The sequence below is a fragment of the Siniperca chuatsi genome, linkage group LG10 (assembly GCF_020085105.1).
Source record: "Siniperca chuatsi isolate FFG_IHB_CAS linkage group LG10, ASM2008510v1, whole genome shotgun sequence".
Taxonomy (NCBI): Eukaryota; Metazoa; Chordata; class Actinopteri; order Centrarchiformes; family Sinipercidae; genus Siniperca; species Siniperca chuatsi.
The window spans coordinates 20,177,717-20,195,820 of record NC_058051.1 but is presented as its reverse complement, the minus strand read 5'-3'; the positions used below and the strand labels follow the sequence as shown (position 1 = coordinate 20,195,820).

General features: G+C 40.0%; 1 protein-coding gene across 3 annotated transcripts in view; it reads right to left on the bottom strand.

Moving 5' to 3' along the window:
- Nucleotides 1-18,104, bottom strand: part of LOC122883315 (metabotropic glutamate receptor 7-like) — a 95,062-nt gene that overhangs the window by 16,418 nt on the left and 60,540 nt on the right. For 2 of the 3 annotated variants that reach the window (XM_044211802.1, XM_044211800.1), the window contains exons 3-7: nt 15,785-15,920; nt 15,013-15,167; nt 11,045-11,182; nt 9,074-9,274; nt 1,810-1,949 (exon numbers count right to left, since the gene is read on the bottom strand). In XM_044211802.1, coding sequence (XP_044067737.1) covers nt 1,810-1,949; nt 9,074-9,274; nt 11,045-11,182; nt 15,013-15,167; nt 15,785-15,920 — 770 coding nt within the window. The remainder of the gene's footprint in view (nt 1-1,809; nt 1,950-9,073; nt 9,275-11,044; nt 11,183-15,012; nt 15,168-15,784; nt 15,921-18,104) is intronic. The other variant, XM_044211801.1, reaches the window with a different exon arrangement.

Below are 18,104 nucleotides of genomic sequence, written 5' to 3'. Positions count from 1 at the left end.
ATTTTGCTGTCTCAGGGGGCTTTTTCGACATGACTGTGTGTGTGTGTGTGTGTGCGTGTGTGGGGAGAAGGCGCTGAGCCCCACCCTCAGTGAAACACCAACACAGAGAACAGAGGAAAGAAGCAGCGTGCCCGTAAATGACACCAAAACATAGCAGTATAGTTTTTTTTGTCTCAGGCGCTGTGTAAAAATGCTTATAATAATAGAGAAAACCCTGATTTTTATAAATTGCATCCACATTTTGGCAAATTCCATGATATTCCGCGTTTTACAGTTGATCAAATCCACAATTCCGTCCATTATTTTTTTTGCATTGCGGAATAGGGCCCTACATAGGTATGGAAATGTCATGTTTTTTGTAATCTGAGTTACATAGAAATACATAGAAATTCCAGCGCAGTATGTGCAATTTCAAACCATGTTTGCCTTGAAATAGAATCAGTTTCTTTATTGTCCACATGAATCACCCAAGCCCATTCTTGTGTTGTGACAGTGAGATCTATTACAGTGGCTACAAACCAACACCTAGCATTTAAAAAAGCAGCACAGCAGCTGTCTCCAGCTATACACCTAACACTGATATTAGACAGTATTTTTTGTAGGTGAATTAAAGTTATTTAAAGCTCCCATGAAATGAAAAATGCCTTATCCATGTTGTTATCCCATGGGTTCTACTATCTTTTGGATATTCCAAAAAATGTCAAATTACATTCAAAATTCTTCAGTTTTCCTGTAAAGTACCCAGAGCTTTCATATGATTTATTTTGCTCTCTTGGGTATACCTTAAATTCTATCTGACAAAATGTGATCATAGATTTAGAGTTTCATTATGTACAGTAAAACCTGCAGGAAAGCTACTGAGCACAAGAAGTAACATGGGAGGTGTGTATTTAGGTGTCAGTTTCTAACAACATCAACATCTTTAGCAGCTCTCTGCTCCCAAACACTGAACTTATATGGTCTGACACTTGGGTTAAAAACATGTTCTTCCTCTTCCTCCCACTCTGCTTCACCGTCAGTGTTCAACTTATTCAGTGGGAGAAGAGTGATCTCCAACAATGGAGTATCGTCATTGCCTGTTTTCTTTCTGCTTTCTTCTTTTTAATGTTGAACTCTCTCTCAAATCATGCCTTCGCTGATGATTTAGTCTTGCCCTAACATCCTTTTACAGTTGGAAACATATCAAACCCCTTTTTAACAGCATACAAAATGTGACAGACTAAAATTACCGCATTTTATCCCCCTTCACACACTGATTTTAAATTCCTCTGTCGGTTTAATTGCATCTTTTTTGCTCTCCTGAAAAGCAGCTGTTGGGATATTTCATAACCTTTGATAAAACCATGTTTCAATTATGAATATAAACATTTGTCTAAAAGTAACTTTCTTTAGGACTTACATTAGTAGGCAACACATCAACTGAAATGTGTGTATGTGTGAACATGTTTCTCTATTCATTGTTAGAGAAAAATATTACACCTGAAGAATTTTGAAAATGTATCTTCTGGGTAACACTGCCTTTTTCTTGCTAAATTGCACAAACAGATTAATTTTTTCACCTAAAATACATCATTTAGACTGAAAGAAAAAACATGTCTGCACCTGAGCTCCCTCCGTATTTGAGATGCAAATAATCTGCGCCCCCTTGTCACATAAGAGATTTCAATTTTGGACAACACAGAAAGTCTTCACGCTTGTAAATCATTAGCATCGCTGAGCCTCGACGTCCTGTTTAGACACAAGCATTTAAACAACATTTGACATTGTGTGTCTGTCGTCTGTGTTCCCGGTACCAGAAAATTGTCATACCCTGAGCTGGAGGGTCTCCACCCACTGTCCTACCACCTTATACTCTGGGGTGGAGGAGTTGGTCATCTGGAACTGGAACAGGTCATAGCGTCCTGGAGCATCGCCATTCTTGTTAAACACAACAGAGGTGCCAGCACTGCCTGTACAGAGCAAGAGAGAGAAAATGCAACAAAAATACAGCAGGATAGAAAAGTGTTAGACGCTGGTGTGACAGAGAACAGCACCACTTCTAATAAGAGAAAAACATGAACTTTTAACCCCTTGCCTCTTACTGTGCGGTGGCCTACATGGACCACACAAAGGACCACAGAGTGCTTGAGTCTGCTCCTCCCAGTTAGAACCTCCAAACACAATGACCTATATCTTGAACCTTTATGATAATCACGGACAGGAAAGCAAGCTCCCTGCTGACCAATATAGCACTTCCTCACCTGCTTCCTATGCATCATCACAGCTGTGCAATGGCCACTGGAGGAACATATTTTCACATTTAAAACATGGTTAGATATGTGGACTCTCAGCTGTGCTATAATATCAGGAATTCAAATGCACGCACACCTCCTTAGGTTAAGTAATGCATTTTAGTCACAGAATGGACAACAACAGGAGATGTAGGGATGATACACAGGTCAGCCAAAGCATCATACGGTCCCCATCTGCTCTCAGTGTGTAGCAGCCTGTCTCAAGCAGAGCCCTGAAGATTTCACTAATTAGCTCAGAGAGGACTGCAGACACCTGAAACATTATGAGGAAATTAGTTTTTTAAATGTGTATTTGTGCAAGCTCTCAAGCCTGTCAGTTGTGTCTACACTAGTATATGCGTGGATGTGTGCACACCACTCAATAATACGAGTCTCATGACTGCAGTGTATGTGCAAGGTAGTGTGTTAATGCAGATGTCAGTCAACATCAGATCTCCCTTGCAGCAGTGAATGCTGAGTGGCATTAATGGGGAAAAACGGTTGTACTTTATTTTATACATGAGGTCTGCATTGTTGATGAGGTCATTTTTACCATCCCACACTGCTGAGAGAGAATGGAGAAACTGCTGCATTTTACAATTCTGTTCACCTTGGCACTGCATACAGTAGCTCATAAGCACGAATGGAGATACCATTTTTGAAATGGGACGGGGGGAGTCTGATGACACTTGGCATGGGAATTAAGTACTTTAATAGCTCTGGCTATAAAAAGTGTAGAGAAAGGACCAGGAGCATGTGTCCAAAACACTTTTGGGAACATGTTGTCTTTTGTATCTAGAACAGAGCTTGTGGCTTTTGGATGGAAGGCCACTGCACCTTTTCCTTAGTTTTAAGCCAGAAGGGAATTTCATCTCCCTCTTGTTTTTTTTTCCAAGGACATTTGTCATTGAACATTCTACAAAAGTTTCAGGCCAAAAGACTCGTGTAAAACAAGAAAGGCAGAGGTAGCAAGAGAAAAAGCCCATTTCAGGCATCAGAATAGGGGGCCATTCTAATAAAATACTGTGGACAAGGACCCATATTTTCCTTTTTGACTTTGTGACACCATTGTGCATTACAAATGCCAGTTTATAAGACCTTAAGTGGCCATTTCCATGCTGATGCAGAGCCACACTCCCTCACTATCTGCTGTTATGCAAAGTGACAGCACATATATTCCACATTAACAATACAGAAATGGCACCACTGCAGTCGTTTGACCCATCAGTCTTTCTGTTAGAAAGTAGAACGCTAATTCATACTGTAGGTATCCATGTGTCAGCACACATAATGAAGCAGGACGGGTGTTGAATGAATTCAAGTGTACTTGTGAAGCCCATAGTGAAAAGTCTCTCAATATGAAAACCACACTCGGTGGGTGGCAGTCACCGTCCTGTCACTTCCACAAAACAGACAGTAGACTTGTTGACACTGTGTATAAAGATGTTGACAACATACTGAATCCAGTGAGCAAAATCAGTGACAGGGTTACCATTCTTACTCCACGCCCCAGCAAAAACATACACAAATAAACAAACACACAAAGTCATTGACTAAAGTGACATGAGTGATTGGGCACTTGGCGCTCTTCAGCTTTAGAGCAAATAATTAAGTGGCGTTTCTGTGTGTGCAGATAAAAAGGCATTAGAAATTCCTTTGTATTTTCTATTGCCTGATATTTTCAAGGGAACAAAATGGTCTGTGTAGACACCTTAGTGAGTGCGCTGTCTAAGATGAAAGATTTATGCATTTGCATGTGGCTCTGAACTAAGACATGACAAAGGCGCACTGCTGCTGTGCTGTGCCGAGCAGTGTGGGTGGACTGGGAATCCACTGCTGTGTTTCTCTCGCGTCATTATTCTCTCCTTTTTTTCTGCCTCTCACTCTTCAGCTCTGTGACTCCGGCGCAGTGGGGAGATCAACAAAGGAGGCTTGCACTCCTTCGCTCTCAAACATACATTAGCAGTGGCACATACACAGGATAATGTGCGTGGTTCCAGTCTAAATGCAATAAGGGGCAGTGAGATATGCCTGAGCCACAACAGAACGACCTTTGCTTGCCAGTAAAAAGGTTTGACAATATAATAGCATAAGACAGGAAGAGGTAGAGGAGATAGAGAAGGAAGAGATCTTATTTTTTGCTCAGGTGAAATTAACCTCTTTCTTTGTCAGTGCCACACTGTGGTAAATGTTTTTCAGAAGCTAAAAAAATCCAGAAAAGTCAGCACAGGCCCAGATGGTTTTTGAGATTGGACAACAGATTCTCAATCCCATGCATGAATCTGCACTTAATTAAGGTCTCCTTGAAAATTTCAGGCAATTGCATATATTATGTTTCTTAAGTTCCACCTTAAAATCTGAGGGCTTCTCGCCTGCTGGAACTCTGCACTGCTGCCATAGCGACAGTGTTGGAGAAAGGCAGGCAGCTCTTTAGCCTTTAGCTCACTGACAGAAGTTTGTTTTCACACATTTTTGTATACAAGTAATTGTAAAGAGTTATTTGCTCTGTTAAACATGTTCAATGCGTTGCTTACACAAAATACAAAATGTGCATAGGAACAAACTTTTAATGGATCAATATAAATTTAAATCATGATGTTGCCTGTTATATTTATAATCTGTTAAATAATAATTCTGGTGATGTTCTATATATTTGTCTATCTATCTATGTGATCCGAAGCCTGTTATAGCTTATTTCCTGTGCCACAGACCTCAATTCTCATTCAAAAACTATTAAAAAACACATAAAAAAATCACATCAGTGCACAGGGTGACATGTTCCTTCATTGTGATAAAGATGGGCACTGTTGTTGATTTTGAATTGATCTCACATACACAGTCCTGCTGCTGAAATACTCACTAGCGCAGCAAATGTGTATTAATCCACAGTTGAAAATAGTTCCAAACAATTGGACTATTTGCTCCTGTTTGAGTAAGTTTGCTAAAAACTAGAGAGCCCTGCTGTTTTAGAAAACTACTGAGACTGAGAAGTATAATGCCAGCCTTATCCTTAAAAGCTGGTAGAAATTTCATAGGCTGGCTCCAGACCTCTGAATCACTGCCCACATCTTCGATTTTTTCCAGTGATTCAAATAGGTCTGTGTTGTTGGTTGGAATATAACCGAGCCAGTCAGAGCTTTGTAGGCAGGATTACTAATGGGGAAGTCATCTTCTTGTGCCAGAGGCAGACAAATAGCTACATCCACAAAGAAAAGCGACTGAAAAAAAATGTTAACAAGCATGGATAACATCAACGCAGTTGTACAAGTTGTTGTAAGTCGCCTTAGAGAAGTAACAACTCTTAAATGTGCAAATGTCTTAGATCGTTGGGAAAAACTTCTGCTTTGACTAAAAATCATTTCCATGGATGGACATGTCACTCGCGACAGATTGGTTAGGGCAAAACAAAACAAAACAACCCCACTTTCCAAATGGAAATTGGCTAACACGACAAAATAACAACGTAACAACAACGCAATTTAGTCTTATTACAAGGGTAGTACTATCCCAAATTAATGACTATTGGTACTAAAGATGCTGCAGGTGCAAGAAAAAAAGCATTATTTGATCTTTGTTTTGCTTCCTACAGTTTGCGCTTTTTTAAATACTAAATGCATTTAATGGCAAATATATTTTTAAAGTGTTCATATTTTGTAGCAAAAGGTTTTGAAAGTATTAGCAGACTATCTATAGTATGTCTATGTTACTTTTTCATTAATTCATTTAACCAGGCAAGGAAGCAAGATTTGGTTCTTGGTCCTCTTCAGTCATGAAATCTGTATAAGTTTATTAGACTGCAGTTTATATTCTGTGTGAAATTTCATGTTGGAAATATACACTGAAATGAGGCAAAAATTAAAGCATGAAATGAAACACCAGGATCTTTAGCAAATCGTTAGTACCATATTTCTATCCCAGTTAGTACATAAAAAAAATGAAAAAAATGACAATGAGCTGGGTCCACCTCTAAAAGTAGGCCAGTTTTGTGAGAAAATTACGCTGATTCCGTACTTCAAACAGCTGAATCTTATCTAGAACATTTTGTGAAGACACAATGTACTTTGGAAGAGCCTCTAATGATCACTGGCTGACATACATGCCGGCACATTTGTAATGACAAAGGTTTCTCTTGTTTTAAACTCATCTCCCATTTGGCTGTCTTCCTCCACTCACTTCTGCATTCCAGAGCAGTTGTCATTAATAGGTATTTGCTATTAACTGTTAAGTATCTTCCACATCACTTTCTGTACAGGGCTGAATAATGTAGAGGTTAAAGTACTGGCAGACCCACAATATATGATATTGGCCCAAAATATTTCAAAAGATCCAAAAAATGTTGTGGTGCTTTAAGCTATGAATGAAATTTAATGTAAATTTAAATTGTAGCCGGCCCACAATCAACTGCATAAAACAGAGGAGGTGGTATGTATTTATTACATATTTGCATACTTTTCATAGTCTGAAACTGAGAGGACTCTGGCTCTTCTGTCCACAATTAAATTTTTCTCAAAATTACATTTTAAATTGACACTGCAGATTGGTGTGGACCCAGAGCCACAGAGACAGCCTATATAACTTGTTCTTGTTCTTGTTTGATGAGCTCATACCTCAGCACAGACTCCTCAGACTCAAGCCTGTCAGGGTCAGCTATATTTTGAGCATAATGCCAACATTAATGTGCTAAGGTTAGCTTGCTAAGATGTGCACATTTGGGGCAATGTGATTTGTGCCTGCAAGTTTAAAGCAAATTTTCGATATTTTGGGAGATACGCTTGTTTGCTGTCTTGCCGAGAGTTAGATGAGAAGAGTGATACCACTCTCATGCCTGTAGAGTAAATATGCAGCTGGTGCCAGGAGACAGTTAGCTTAGCTTAGCATTAGGACTGCCCCCTAATAGTCGACTAAACTGTTGATGAGAAGAGTCTTAGTCGAGTCAAGTTTTCATTAGTCAGGTAGTCGCTTAAAAACGCCCCCCTCAAACTGCATTCGGTAGCTGCACCTTGTCACAACACAGACAGTTTATCTTGTAACACAGGAAGTCACTTAGTGGTGCACAAATCTCTTACAGAAAATGTGCTACAGTGAAATGCCACAAAAGCTACTAGCTGCCTCTTGCAACTCAGCTCAAACTAAGGTCCCGCCTCTGACCGGGCAGATCGCCAATCATAGTTTAGGATAATGGGGTGGGGCACCTGGGGTGGCCAATCAGATTTCAGGGGTGACCCGTGTCACCCCAGGCCACTCCCTGGACATGCCCCTGCCGGCCAAGAAACATTCTAGTACATAACCCCCCATAAAACCACAACTTTTTTTTTGTACAGATTAAACAAATGAGATAGCTTTATAATCTGGCTCGAAACGCTGTTTCTTCCCGCTGCCTCTCTGATGCCCAACCTCCCTCTCGCTCCTCTCTTGATATTTTCACATTTAACTCTGTGAATTAAGAGTTTATTTCGACCAAACCAGAGTTGGTGATTGTTGGAACAGTAGAAAGACTAACCAAGACAGTTTTGGTGAGTTTTATTTTGTTTCTAACGAATTTAAATTAAGTGTTATGATGTCACGATGATCTGCGAGGCAAAATTACTGTATTTGTCAATGGGTGGCTTTAAGGACAACGATATAACGGCTGTTTCTAGTTAAACAAAAAGGATCTTACTCTTTAACAAAAAAGTCTATCACTGTAGGGACCCTGTCCATAATGTTGTCAGACACTTATAATAACAATCTGAGCCTGTCAGTGGTAAAACAAGCACTTTTAGTGGACGTACATGTCATATGGCGAGGTGCTATATGCAGGTAGAGAAGTATGGAGGTATGTGGACCCAAAAGCAGATGACGAGGAAGCGGAAGTAGCTGGATGACTACCATGTTTATTGTTGGGTGGAATGCAGGCAAGAACAGGCAGAGGTGAGCAGACAGGTAATGAGCAGACAAAAGCCAAAATCCAAAAATCCAAAATTCCAAAATCCAAACAAGGTTCACCAGAGAACAAAGAATCCAAGATAAACTCAGTCAAGGGCTTGGCCAGGAACAACACCATGTGTACAACAATGATCCGACACTGAACAAAGAAAAGACTAAGACTAAATACCCTAGGGGAGGTGATATAAAAAGACACAGGTGCCAACAATCAAGGGAGGACCAACAATCAAAACTGGAGGGAAAAACACAGACAGGAAGTAAAAACACAAGACACACAAGGGAAAGAGAATACTACAAAATAAACCAGGAAGTGACAACACCAAAACTACAACAGTACATTGACGGTGCACAATTGCCCAGAAGGATTACATTGCAGCCCATTTCGCGGCTGTCGGATGCAGTGCTCTCGCTCAATGTGGACTGATTTCAAAACTTGTTGTCCCCATTAGTCACTTGGACACAAAAACATGAGAAAGTTTCCCTTTAACTAATGTAGTAGGGTCAGTAGACTCATTTAAACTGATACACTGAGAGAAAATGTGACATCATTGTTTTACCTCATTATGTTTATAGGTGGTTCATCCATAAGTTTATGAATGTTTATACATTCTTTAATTCTTTTATATTGCTCTAATCTAAAATGTATTCTATTATCTCCACAATACAGCTTGAAACATAGTGGACAAAAAAAAAATTTCTTGCTGTCCAGTGAAACAGTAGAATAGAGTATAGCTGCAGTGATGATAAGTAGCTAGTAATCTAATTTTAACTTACTATAGTCGGTATAATGAAAAATGTCTAAAAACTCTGCCTAAAGTAATAACATAACCCAGTTCTGTAAACATCTGATGTGCAGACTTTTACAATGTGTCACTCACCGTTGAAGCTGGTGTTACGTATGTACTTCAGCAGAGTCTTTCCTTCAGCAGACTCCATTTGTGGACAAACGCCAGGATGATCAGGACATAAGTCCCTCTGCATGTTGTGGAGAGCGTGGGCCATGGCGTACACCGCGTCAATCACAAATTGCACCTTCCCTTCCTGCTCGTACTTGGAGTCGATCCTGATGCGCTCCTTGCCTGAGGGAAGAAAAGGAAGAGGAGGACTTTCAGCCAAAGACACCATGAGCCATTAGACATTACATCCTCTCAGCACTCCCATCTCCAGCTTCATTTCTATTCCTCCTTTTACCATTTGCTGTCAGTTCATTCAGTTTTGATTTTGTAGGAATTATACCTTAAGTGGAAAATGTGGCATAGGAAATAAGACACTTTTAATTCCCAAGTGGAAAACATCAAGCTGAGCTATGAGACTAAGTGTTTGTGACAAATACAGCAGATTCCAATTGAATTACTGCGGTGCATTTCAAAGTAATAGGCTGCTAAGAACGGACCTCACTTGTCCCATCTGCAAGGTGATGAAGATCACCATGAACTTTAGTAACATCCTCTTCTACAGTGGCTTCCTGCTCTTTTATATCCTCCTCCCAGTGCACTGCCCTTTCACTATGGGCAGCTGTAAAGGTTTTGCCTCATGCTGCTGATACACCGTTAGAATACATAATGCACAACCTCTGCTAGATTTTTGTGTTTGTTACACACTGAATAGCTATTTTATACTCCAGGTAGATGAAAGCTGCATTTCAAAGAGTGAATGAAAATTACAACAAAATACTATTACTTTTAATAATCATTATCATCATGATCATCATCATTATCATCATCATCATCACTTTAATATTCAAGCTCCCAGTAAACAAAAAAGCATTATCAAGGAAATAACTTTGAATACCAAAATACAAAAAATTTTCTCCTTAGTGGAGGAGCAGATGATGTTAATAGGACACATATAAGACATGCATAAACTGAAGGAGGTCAAAAGCAATCTGTGCTGACATTTCAGCCCATTTCTCAGAACTTAACATACATTTCAGCCCACACATAACCTTTTTGCTTTTCAGAGCTCTGCATAGGGTGCGGAATGGACAGTCTTTGAATGCAAAAGCCTCCTGTTTGTATTTAACATTCATAAATATGATCTCAGCTTAAGGTATAAAAAAAGAGAATATAGAGACAGTTGTACAGACATTCTCAGTGAAACAGAAGAAAAGATAAAAGACATTTACAGTCATTTTACAGAGAGTTTGAGGGGCTCACTAAATGGACGAGCATCTTTTGTCTTTGACGCATGACAAAATACGCCAAACTGGAGATTATAAAGGAAACAAAATCCTTCAGCAAACAGTAATTTGTCATACCTCCATTACAGTCATCACGTATGCAAGCAAGATTAATACAGCATCCCACATCACAGGCATCATCCTTGTAGATAATAAATGCAGCGCAATGCCTGTCACATTGTTGGCAGGCAGAGTTTAGGTAATACGAGCATGCATCACTGTTAGCAACAACACTATCATTAATGCTATCACAAAGAGATTTCCAACCTAAATAAAGAGTACTCTGGCTCTGTGCACATAGCACGACTGTGCTGAGCTGTCAAGGTGACTGGGTTAAGGGGGAATAGAGGGAATATGGGATTTAAAAGTTACAGGACATTAGCCACAGGAGCAGACGGTCTGTAACTGTAGTATGACTAAGACACGTGGTGCATTATTATTCTAATAATAAACTCTGCCTGTCCTGCACCCGCTGGGTAGAAACACCTGGTGTTAGACTTTCTGGCTGCGCTGCAAACAAGAGGGGTTGAATTAAAACTGTCTATCTGCAGCTTCTAATGTGAACAAAAGGTCAAGTTCACATCAACCTGACATGCCATGTGAAAATATGCATCATCTATTAGTGTATTACAAAAATGTTCCTACTTTGTTCATGTCAAACCTCATGTACCTGTGCATTTACGGCTGGTATCCTCTCTTTTTGAGACACTGAGGAGCCTGCAGTCAAAGTTTTCCTCCCAAAACTCAGCAAACCACACGTTCCTGCGATTGTTCTCCAGGGTGAGCGCAGCAAAGTATTCATCAAACCCTGGAAATAAAGGAAAGAGGAGAATGGCTCAGTTCCGGACCAATTATCAACCAATTCAAACCTGGAGGAAATGAAGCGAAACTTGTGCAGCAGTGTTGTGGTGGTGGTGGCGTGGTGCTGGCCGCTAGGTGTTCAAAGCACACCAGCAAGCACTACTTCATCAAATTTTGACCACGGTGGTTCCTCTTCCTCTCAAGCCCCATGGAACTTTAATCACTTCTTTCATCTAGGAAATTACATTAATTAAAAAACAGGATACATAATAAATAACGCAGGGATTGTAAGTGGTGCCTCAGCGCGGTGCCTCAGGCTGCAGGGTCCTGTAGGTGCTGAACAGGTTTTCTTCACTTCATAAAATCCATTACAATAGCGATGGATTGAAGGGATGATGTATTAGTTTAACGCTCATTTCAACAGAGCTTAGGTGCCTGTATGAGGCATTAGCTTGAGAAGAGATAACTTGCTGCAACAAAGGAAAAAGAAAACCTGTATGTTGAAATTTGTTCTCTTGTTTGTGCAACTTTACCACCCAATGTGGGTCAGGAAACTAAGCTGGGACAAAACTTCACTGCGAGATTCATGGTGCAGTATTTTTTTTTTTTTTTTTTTACCTTTAGTTACAGAAACACAATTTTCTGTCTCGAGAATAATCTGAATTTCACATTTCAAAGTCTCTGTCTGTGTCTCCACACTCTGTTATCTGGTCATATCAGTTGAGTCGTGGGTAGAGGTGATAATGGCTAATCAGAGATGAATGACTCAGCAGATTTTCTTTTAAAAAGACCATCAATGATGCATGGTGGATTAATAATATTCTTGCTGCCTCTTGAGTGTACATTTGTCCTGGCTAGACCTCCTCTAATTAAGGAAAGCTTAATAAAACTCAGACTTTCACATTTCATCGAATGTAATGATGAGGGGTTATTAGGATTGTGACACTGAACAGAACTTAAAATAGATGGTACATGCGGAGAATATTATATTTCTGTGGTGAATTTGTACATGTCCTGGCAAATGCAGCAGTATCATTCCTCCTTGTCTGTGGGTGGACTACAGCTACAGTTTTAAAGAGAAATCCATTTGTAAGCACTTAAAAACAATTGGTAATGGTATGTCTTGGAGTTTAATGACAGGAAATGTGAAAATTATCAAAAAAACTTCAATGTTTAATATTAAAAACTAAATTAAAGCTTTTTCTCAGACCCATCAGCAGAGACCAGAGAAACCAATTTCTCCACAGACAGCAGGCTGTGATTGGAGATTTTTTAAAGCAAATAAGTAAAACCACACTGACAAATATATCTGTGATGACTGCAAAATGTGACACAGTTTATATTCATTGATTTTAATATCTAATATAATCTACAAAGTAGCCAATTTGTCCAAACTGACTTTAGTCTGGTCATGCACAACCCACGGCCAAATACAACAACAAGGTCATACTTGTTCTCTGAGGATTATCGAAAGTCATTCTGAGAAATGTAGAAAATTGCAGACTGAAGTAGAAATAGATGAGGCAGGGGCAAATGTGGGCACACCAAAAAGGTACATGAAAATATCTCTTTAAATGCATTGAACATCACAGATGTTTGTTTATCTAAAGGTGTTTTCAAGGGTGCAAATTTTCTTTAGGCCTTTGTACATGAAAGTGTAACTTGCAAGTGTGTGTGTACAAGCATACATTTTTATGAGAGAAATTTGAAGAAATTTCCAATGTGAACTTCTGTTCTTAAATCTGCTCTTATCGATGTTTTTATATTAACAATGGATGTAATGACTATACTTAATGTGAAAGGGAGTCACTCGAAGTGATGAACCCACAGAGAATTATCAACCAAATCTGCAGTTCCTCTCAGCTCTATGGGGCATTTTAGCGTCTTTTAGATTACTGTTTTGGTTTTATGGCCCCCAACCACACCACGTGTGCAGAACAAAGATAGCGGCCTAGTTGGAAAAGGGCAAAGCTTTGACTCAAGGCCTGAATGGGAAACAAAAGGCCAGACAGTAGAATAGCGCCAAATCTCCACCAGCTGTTAATTCACACCCAGACGCAAGATCTCAGTTGAATCCAACGGGACTAGCAATACAGCGCATGAAATCCCAGCACACAGCTATAACATCATCACCTCTGTAAAGCCTGGCGCAACAGACTGTCCAACATCAGGTCCAGAGTCAGGTTTTACTGCTTCTTCACGGAGCGAAAGACTGCCACTGAGCCTCTCTCTCTCCCCACCGAAAGTCGACTACTGCTCTCCACCGCTGCCATTCGAAGGAACAGTTCTGCTGTTAGAACCACCGACAGAGCAGTCCTGGCTCTGTCAGTATCCGAGCCTTGGGAGGATTTCACCGGACAACCAGACAGACAGACGCATTCAATTACTATTAACAGCGATCTCAAGTAAGAGGGTTGTGTCTGGGCAGAGATGGATTTTATAACTGTGTGTTACTTCATTTAAGCTTCATTGTTGTGAATTGTGCTGTGCTTATTTTGGAAAGTAGCGGACCTCTGCGTCCTATTTTGCTGTGTGTTTTTCTTTATGCTTAGCACGTTCCATTTTGTCTACCACGCTGGACCGTTTAATTGTGTTCGTTTTAGCCATTGTGGAAGCTAATAACTGTGCTTTATCAGAACAAAGTCTAGTAACACGGCTGTTGAATGAAAGTTTGCTGCCAGGTTCCTGTGTGATAAAGGAACAGCTATTGTGCACTGGCACATCATTTGAGATTTCTTGTGTGTTACTTTGTGTGCTTTTCTTTCTCTTTCCTCTCCACTCATCCACACACCTTTACACGTACACACATACACTCACACACATCTGAAATGACCCAGATAGCATGGTAGCATAACTAGCTCAAGGACAAATAAAGTGTATCCTCCATTTCAGCTCTCCCCCTTTGTTTGAGTTTTGCAGGTCTGCCCACCATTTTGGATCTGTGTGTGACAACAACCCACGTGGTCATGTCCGCCGTCCTGTTCCGCCGCCCTGCCCTACCTGAATCCCAACAACCCTAACCCTGATAATCCCACTGTAGACTACCTATCCAACACCAAACAGCAGACAAAGTTAGCAACTAGCTGGTGAGCATAGTGGAGTATTTAATATTAGCAGCTATAGCTAACAATATTTATTTATAGATATTTTTGTTGGTAGAGACTAAAAACAGAGATAAAAGTAGAGTAAATATTGAACGAACATTTGCCAGGTAGTCAGAACCATGACTCTAAATGAATGCTAATATAATAGGTAACTGTTTGCTAACATATTCACCATATCAACTTTATAAAGTGATAATAGGTCAATGTTGTGTTTAAATCTTGTTGCGCTGCCCCCAAGAATCAAAAAACAAATAAAAAAACAACAACAAATCAATTATTTAATGTTTAAAGCAGCTGTAATCAATTTTTTATATTAACAATGCAATGGATTATGTGTCAACTTGACCAAAACCAGGGCTAAAAGAAGAGCTAATATTGGACCTACATTCACCTGGTAGCCAAAAGCATGACTCCAAATGAATGCTAATGTTGCTCTGTAACTGCTGGATGTGTAAATAGGAACTTATTTGCTAGTAAGTTAGCCATGTCAACTTAAATGGTGATAATATGTCAGTGTTGTGTTCACAGCTTGTTTCACTGCCCCCAAGTGGCCCAAAAAAAACAATGATTACAGTTTTTTTCCACTTTATTTATTTAGTCTGCAAGTAATTACACACACAATTAGGCAAAAAATACTATAAAAGGCAATTACTCCCAACAATACAATACGGTAACACAACATGTGGTGAAGCATGCAGTGTGAGTCTCTGTGTGTGCACCAGTGTGTGCGTACCTGTAATGGAGGAGCGTTTGGGCAGTATCGTGACTGCTCCCACCGCTACGTCCTCGAGCTGGTGGATCGGGCTGCTCTTGGCCCCCCAGCTGTCAGATCCAATCCAAAGGAAATGGCCCACCTGATTGGCCCTCTTGGTGGCATTGAGAACTCCTCTGCAAGGACATCCATGTGTTAATTAGGAGAGAGAGCACAAGAGGTGTGTGCAATCTAACATCTATTACATAAAGGCCCAGCTGGCCTTGTTTGGACATTACAGCTCTGTCATGTATAGTTCCTCAGAGAGAGAGGGAAAGGATGGGAAACTAGTTTAGTTTAGTTAGTTTGTGTTAACTGATATATGTTTTGTGTTATGTTGAGCAAAGATTATTTAAGAAAGTTATTTTTATCTTTTATTTAAAGATAACAGGGGGAGTTACTGTCATTATTCTCCATGTCTCTCACTCATCTTCTCTTTTCTTTTACATTTCACTTCATTCAGAATTTACAGGTAATACATGTTTGAATCTGTGTTTTTGTTACAACATTTCCCATGGGGCATTGTAAATGAAACAATATTTCTGTTGCTTTGTTGTGATCTGTATTCCCACTTCTCCTCCGAGGTAAGCTTGTGTTTGTGTTGTTGGAGGTATGTTTGTGTAGCACGCATGGTAAATCTGTGCCTCTGGCCTGTCTTCAGGAGCTGCTACTCAGAGATTAAAGACCTCAACATGGTAAGTCATCGATGTGCCTGAACAACACGGATGAAGCCAGAATGTGATGCGCTCCTCACCGTATGTCTTCTTCACTGGCAAAAATGATGACTGCCCGTGAGTGCTGCGTTTCTAGCAGTTGTTGGATGGCTTTGTCATAATCCTCCAGCTTGGGGTTGTGGGGAATTTTCAAAGACTGGGCGATGCAGATTCCACCTTTTTAATGGGAAAGGAGTAAGAAATGATAAGGCCTCTGGGATGATCTCACCCATTCACTCACTCTCACACACATAAAAGCCTAGGGTCACAATAGCTGCTTTTTTTCTATGGAAATGGAAAACATCTGAACACAATAGGGAGATTTTGATGATGCTGTCATGCTTGCTATAGAGTCTAAATGATAGTCTTACAGTGCATACATTTACATTTTGGCAATGATCTGAAAACCACAGGAGCATGCAATATAACACTCAAACTGCGCCCTCCGACTGAGCATCAGAATAATTTCACAGAGTGAGAGTTATAAACATATCTGCTATAACAAATTCAATAATCCACTTCAACATGGACATAAAGCTATAGATTTCATATTATGGATTTTAAAAAATCCAACAGCTTGCCATCGACTTTTCATTTAAAGTCATTATCAAACATCTCTTGTTGGACCCTGAACCAATCAGATAGCACAGCTGGCAATAACAAACAAAGAGGATATTAATACTGACAATAAATCATTCTCAGACAGGTCACCACTAATGAGTTTGTACAGGATGAAGGGTACTGATTGCTTCCGTGCTTTGCTAAATAGTTGGTAGATTTTTGGCATAGTATATTATCACAATTGGCTTTTAGCAGCTAGATATTGTTGTCTTCAGGGTTATATTCAACAGCTCATTATTGGGTAGAAAAGCAAAATTATATCTTTCATAAAAAAATAATGAAAAAAAGATTTTGCTTCACTCTGGTGTGGTAATTATAGGTGTGGAGGACAAGCTAACCTTTGAGGCACTGTGGATAAACAGATAATATGATCACCTGAGCGAAAGAACATCCTAACTGCTGTAGGCCTAGACTTGAAGCAGCAGTCTGTGTCCTGAGTCAACAGCAAAGCTTTACCCAAACCAATTAAAATTTCTCCCACTCAAGCATTTTAATAGCCTACCCAATAACCTTTCAGTTTGAGTTTCCCTGAGTAGACAGAGAAATGGAAGGGATCTCCTAATTGCCAGTCTCCTCAGGCTCATTACTTTGATATAAACAGCTTTTAGCTGGCAGATCACACATCTCCAGTCATAGTTTACTGTAGCATTTTCTAAAGGCAGAAGATAGCAAAATGACAACTGCTGAACCTCCTCTTAACTATTCATTTTTCAAGAATCAGCAGGCAGAATCAGAAATATTTCTTGATGCGAGAAAACATCCTGTATGTGCCAAAAGACCTCTGGGATGGCTGCTGTTATCCTTCCTAAGTGGACTAAACATAAAAATGGAGATCCCGCAAATGGCCTAGCTGTTGCTTAAGGGTTTGTGGTATCCTATTGAAGTGAAACGTTCTTGGTGTCATTTGTGCAGAGCAGCCAGCATTGTAGGTCTCCAAGGAACGACACTAAAGCTCTGTTTCAGCACAGAGATTTCAGTTGATTCCAGCCAGAAAGCCTACAGTATGACACGCTTCCAGGTTTCTGTTTTAGGAAACTCTAGTACTGTATAATATCTGATTCTGGCGTATTAGTGGCACCTTTCAGTTCCAGTGGGCAGAATGTCTGCAAGTATGTATCACACACATTAATTCAAGAGAGGAAAGAAAGCTCTCTTTTTTTCACAGAGAACTTAAGTCTCAGGAAAATGCATTAACTCCATTATAGAAAAAAACCCTGCGGGCTTGTGTGAAGAGTTATAATGGTATAACAGTCTTGAACATAGATATATTGTACGTCACAATGGTCAGTAATACAGAGAGAGACAACAGAAGCCACTGATGAAGACAAGAAGCCTTTGGAGCAGATCCCATCTTCACAGAGAGAGAGCACCAGAGCTGAACATGCTGTGGGCTTAAGGTGCTCTAAAGGCTGCGGACCGGTGGTTGTTCAGCATTGGCTAAATTATTGAACACCTGCAGAATACCTCATCTGTCAATCAGTCAGATGGTCAGTTAGTCAGAGAGGCAGGCATGATGGAAATGCAAGTATCATATCTACAGTATACTTCCAGAGCACTCTGCTGTGGGTTGGACCGCCTTCACTTGTCACTGGAAGGCATTGTGTGGACTTGAAAAAGTCCTTGACTCAAACAGTGGGTTTATAGAAGAGCTGATTGTCTGTTTTGGCTGTGTATAGTAATACTGTACCTTCTGGCTGCCACTTAAGACATCAGTATACTTCATCAGAACTGCTTGTCAGA